General features: G+C 44.2%; 1 protein-coding gene across 1 annotated transcript; it reads left to right on the top strand.

Moving 5' to 3' along the window:
* The first annotated feature begins 228 nt into the window (after positions 1 to 228).
* six6b (SIX homeobox 6b) lies at positions 229 to 2,183 on the top strand. Its single transcript, XM_036582669.1, has 2 exons — positions 229 to 800; positions 2,027 to 2,183. The coding sequence occupies exons 1-2, from the start codon at positions 229 to 231 to the stop codon at positions 2,181 to 2,183; spliced, it is 729 nt and encodes a 242-aa protein (XP_036438562.1).
* The last annotated feature ends 3,422 nt before the right edge of the window (positions 2,184 to 5,605 follow it).

The following is a 5,605-nucleotide window of genomic DNA, read 5'->3' as shown; positions in this document are numbered from 1 at the left end:
CATATCGCCTGCCGAGGCTGCTGCCGTCAGCCAGAGGGGCATCCTCTTTTCCTCAGCACCGTCTAAACCGGCTCGTCTGCTGGCTCCGGGAGAGGGAGAGAGGGAGAGAGAGTGAGAGAGCGAGAGAGAAAGAGAGAGAGCGAGCGAGAGACAGACAGACAGCACGCGCGAGAGCGAGAGACGGCGAGGACCGCGAGGGGGGGAGAGAGAAAGCACACAGAAGCCTTCATGTTTCAGCTGCCAATCCTGAATTTCAGTCCCCAGCAGGTAGCGGGGGTATGCGAGACACTGGAGGAGAGCGGGGACATCGAGCGCCTCGGCCGCTTCCTCTGGTCGCTGCCCGTCGCGCCCGCAGCCTGCGAGGTGCTCAACCGCAACGAATCCGTGCTCCGAGCTCGCGCCATCGTGGCCTTCCACACGGGGAACTTCCGCGAGCTCTACCACATCCTGGAGAACCACAAGTTCACCAAAGAGTCCCACTCCAAACTGCAGGCGCTTTGGCTGGAGTCGCACTACCAGGAGGCCGAGAAGCTCCGAGGCCGCCCGCTCGGGCCGGTGGACAAATATAGGGTGCGCAAGAAGTTTCCGCTGCCCAAAACTATTTGGGACGGAGAACAAAAGACACACTGCTTCAAAGAAAGGACCAGGCATTTGCTGCGAGAATGGTACCTGCAGGACCCTTACCCGAACCCGAGCAAAAAGAGGGAGCTCGCAGAAGCCACGGGACTTACTCCCACCCAAGTGGGCAACTGGTTTAAAAATCGAAGACAAAGGGACAGAGCGGCGGCCGCTAAAAACAGGTGCGTGCTTCAGTTGCAAATTAGCAGGCGTTTTTGTGCAGATATTGAGGTCCCAGTCCCTATTTCCTCAACCGTCGCACGCTGAGGGTTACACAATAAAAAAGAGGCTCGTGGTTGAGGTTAGCCAGCCATTCTGTTGTTGCAGCACTGCAATTGGCCAGTTTTATTTTTAACTTATGTTAAATGCAGTTACAGCGCATAAAGCAATTTATTATAATAACAGATTGCATTCTGCCAAATTAATAGCCATCATATCCGCCACCGTTTGGATGGTTTCTCCTGGTGCAAAGTATTTACAAAAAGGAAAACAAGAAAACAAAACATTAATGAATAGACAATTTTAGTAATGGGAAAGCTCTAGGTCCTCAGAAAGTACTGATTTACTGAGATTTACAGCATGCTGTCTTTGAAGACCCCCATTAGCGGGTACCTACATCCTGACTGTGTAAAGGCCTAGCTCTGAGACCAAGTTCACCATGTTTTATGGAGCTCACAAAAATAGAAACAGATTATGAAATATTAGGAGTACCCCAAAATGAAAGAACAGATAATTTATTGCGATCTGGTAGGCTGCTAATCTGTTTGTGGCTTTGGCCGATTACATCGGGATTAAGGTAATTCTACCGAGAGGTTAAGAGTTTGTTTTGTTATGTAGCTCGTTGCGGTCACGTTACGAGAAGGTTAAACAGGAGGTTTTCTCTGTAGTTTCAAATAAATCCAATCGCCAGGGCTTTCATTTTGCTCAAATAAACAGCTCAGTCGGCTTAAAGCAGGCAAAACAGTCCCCGTCTTATCCCAAAAATACCAAAAGACTAATCACTCTTGGCTGTTGTCTCTTTATGTGTACCATCTTATCAACCCGTTAGAATGTCAATAGATGGCATTCTTCTGCATGCTAAGGAAATAGCCCACAAAATGGGGAATGCAGCACATTGGCTGGTTGATGCTGAAATTCCTGTGATGCTCTTGCTCTGACACACCGTGTCCTTCCGGGGCACTGAGCTTATGACGAAGGCTCAGAGCGCCATGCACCGCATCACACTTTACACGCTTAATCTGCATGTAAATACAAAACAAAGCAATGTCTATATTGCATGTTGGCCATCAAAGCTGAGATTTGAAATCTAGCTGCATTTGTTTTTGCATTTGGCGAAATAGATGGGGCCACCCAGGTATACTGACACAGATCTTGTTACCCCTCCTCCCTCCCCACCACCACCCCAAAGGTTACAACAACAGGTGCTGTCCAACGGCTCGGTTCCTGGCGAGGAGGGCACCGTGGACCGGCTGGGCGGTGCGTCGAGCCCAGAAGCCAGCCTGTCGAGCAAAGCTGCTGCTTCGGCCATCTCCATCACATCGAGTGACAGCGAATGTGACATCTAACGTCGCCCCTCCGGGCAAGCAGGGAAGACGAGGAGAAAATGAACACCTTACGAAGGAAGTCGAGACAGACAATCAACAAGACAAACAAGCACATCAGTGCCTGCCTTAACGTATCAGAGGCCGTGTTTTTTCTTTCTTCTTCTTCTTCTTCTTCTTTTTTTGGTAATTATTTGACGGCTGTCAGACCAGCCAGGGATCTATGGAATGCTCTATCTTTAAAAATGTATTTATCTTTTTTCCATAACCGAGTATGAAATACACGAAGAGGTGACATTTTGAGGAGGGGAAATAGATAGAGAGAAAGAGAAAGAGAGAGAGAGAGAGAGACAGAGATCCTGTCCGTGTCCAAATTACTTTTGTATGAAGCTAAATCGGATGCCTCAAGGAAACAGGAACAAAACGAAAAACGCTCACTTTTTTGTTTGCTATGAAAAGGACTTCATGTTGTATCGACGTTTTACCATTTTACCACGTTTTCTAAGATGTTTACGTATTAAAAAAAGACGTTGCTCTTATAGAAACATTTGATTTGCTTGCTCATTTCAAGTCCGGTCATTTTTGGTGTATATCGATGGACTTTTAGAGTGCGCCGAGTAGTGGACGTATGTTTTAATGAATTAAGGACTTTTAAGTTAATAAAATGTTTGATGATCAAAGACTTATTCTCATTAATACCTCAAATCTGAGTCTGAATTATCATTATTATTATTATTATTATTATTATTATTATTATTATTATTATTATTATCATCCCTCGTGCTGTTGCTGCTTCATCTAAAATGTAAAAATTAGGGGAGAAAAAGAAAAAAAATGAGAGATTTGTTGAGATGTTTGTTTTTCACTGAGAGGTTGAGCGGTTAGTCACGTGAACTGATTCTAGCACATTTAGGCTTTAGTTTATTTTAAGCAAACAGAGTCGTTTAAAGTGTCTTATTTATTCGTCGGCCAAGTCTAATTAGTCTAAAACATTCATACGCAAATAAACAGTGAAAGCAGCTCAGGAGACTCATGACAGGCAAACTGGACCCTTTACAGTGCGTGTTAAAAATGCTGGACGGTTAAAACGGCGGACGTTTTGCCTCGGCGTCGTCAGCGTCCACGTATAAAGGTGGACGGCGTTAATGGGTGAATGTGGGCTGCAGCGGCGTGTTTAACGTGATCGCTTCCTGCGTGTCCGCTCGCGTTAACTGCACTGTTATTGGCTTTGCGCTCCTTAATGCTCTCTGACAGGAGAAGGTCAACGAAAGGGCGGAGCGCCTTGGTTTCGAAACGAGCAGACTGCATACAAAAAGCCACAGAAATCCCATAATCCTCACACTTAAATGGTACATCATTCTTGGGCTATTATATTTTAGGCTAGAAAGATTTGTTTATTGCTGAACGTTTGGAATTTTTTTTCCGTGAAAAATCATGACAGTTTTCTGCACGAATTCAATTATATCAATCATTTCTGTCTCATATCTGCCAAATAGTATTTCGCAGCAGCATCTTAGATTATGAACTTGTGATGTAAGCCCACTCAAAGGCTTACGCTGTTTTTCCTGTAAGTGCCATGACCGGTTGGTGGCCTAGTGTATTTTTTAAATAACCTAATTCTCCACGTCGCTGGCGTAATGCAAACCTGCAATATGCATTCAGTGAGACAACGTCGACCTCTCGCTACAAAGACAGTGAACGAGTGCATTTAACAAGTGCAAACCAAACAAGCGCAAGTCCACAGCTCAGCAGCACATGCAGGCTGGTAAATATAGAGTAAAACATAGCCAGACAGCATCGATCCACACAGCAGGCCGTACAGCCTGCAGGCGAAATATGTTCAGATGGTGCAGACATGTTTTACATCCTCTTACAGAGCATGTTGCAGAGGTTCGGGTTTAATTATTTGCATGGTTTGTTTTTCTCTGACATAAGTCAGGACGCACAGCGAGGGCTTCTTTATGTCACTTTTGTTAGCGGAATGGAGGGCAAGCTGGACGCTTAAGGTATTTTAACCACATGAGTGGCAAACTAATTGTCACTGCGACAAAAAAATGGAGGAGCAGTCGAAGTAGGAGAAGGGAGAGAGAAGCTCATTGAGTTTGTGCACGGACAAAAGCGAAGGGGTTAGCTGAAAAGAGTGTTTCTGGCAGTCAATAAGGTTGTCAAACTGTTCAGCGCTAATCAGCGGTAATGACGGGCTCTCAAGCCCAACGAGAACAAAAGCAAAGCCCCTCAAAGTTCTGCGGGGGATTAGGAGGAGGGAGCTCACAATATTCTTTTAAAAATCTAGTTTACCTGGCTAACTGTTCCAATTTAAAACACTGCTATTGTTGCTAATGATGATGATAATAATAATAATAATAATAATAATAATCGTCATCATAAAGATAATTAGATGTCTGTAAAGCTAAACCAGTGTTCCATGTGAGTTGTTGCTTTTAGTGGGATTATTCTTTACAATAGAAGCTCAGAACTGAAATGCACTGAAAGGAAGTCTGATTATCTGCCTGCAGGTTGTTCGTCCGTTTAGCTGCGTCTGCTTTTACACCTAAATCTTTAATAACAGCTAATATTAGCCCAGACGTAGCTGATGTCACTCTGCCCCCCTCCCCCCAAAAATTCCTTATTTTCTACAACAATATTGGTATAGTCCCATTTCTTCATACAACGCGTTTAAACGGTCAAACTGCTACTGAGCTGCGCGCACGGCTGCAGTCCAAATTAAATTTCGATTTTTCTTCGCTTAGGTAGAACGTAGTAGTTGACTTTTGACGATTGTCGGCTGACTATGCCACCCATGTCAATCTGCCCCCGTCATTCTCCGCGCTTTGTTGGAGCCTGAACTGAAATGAAAGTCTGGGGGCATGAAAAGTTATTACGGCTCTGACAGTTTGGCTTTCACACCTGACTCCTGGGTCCATGTTTATCAAGCGCCTCAGAGTAAGAGCACTGATCTAACATCAGGTCTCATCAGTTCACACAGTTCTCTTCAGTGTTCTGTCAAAGGTATAGACTGACCCCAAATCAGCGTGATTACTCTGAGGAGTTTGAGAAGTCAGAGCTCTGATATATTGTTATTGTACTATGCAGGGAGTAGATAAGACATATGACGTAGATAAATTGGAGTGTTTCAGAGGTGGTTGTGTTAGCACAACTCAGACTGCTCTTCGTACGATAGGTCGGAAAGTTGCGCCCATCTACGCATATTTTTAAGTCAAATTCACTTTTCATAAATCGCTGCGTAAATATTTTTTTGTTTTCTTATGGTCACTGGTATGGCACATATAATTGTCTATACCTCTGTAGAGAAGCTATTCGAGTAAAACATATCTTAACTGCGTTGCGTTTAAATAATATATAATGTTTACGTTTATGTATTTACGTCAAACTGAATAAAAAACTGGACCATGCGGTCCTTAACGTTATTTACACTACAGTTATTA

The sequence above is a fragment of the Colossoma macropomum genome, unplaced genomic scaffold (genome assembly GCF_904425465.1).
Source record: "Colossoma macropomum unplaced genomic scaffold, Colossoma_macropomum, whole genome shotgun sequence".
NCBI lineage: Eukaryota > Metazoa > Chordata > Actinopteri > Characiformes > Serrasalmidae > Colossoma > Colossoma macropomum.
The sequence above is the reverse complement of the archived record's forward strand: the minus strand, read 5'-3'. Positions and strand labels throughout refer to the sequence as shown.

What these genes read in the sequence shown, in the direction of transcription:
- six6b (XM_036582669.1), top strand. Translation starts at nt 229, where the DNA reads ATGTTTCAGCTGCCAATCCTGAATTTCAGTCCCCAGCAGGTAGCGGGG. An exon ending in GCGGCGGCCGCTAAAAACAG is followed by an intron (nt 801 to 2,026) that starts GTGCGTGCTTCA and finishes ACCACCCCAAAG; the next exon opens with GTTACAACAACAGGTGCTGT.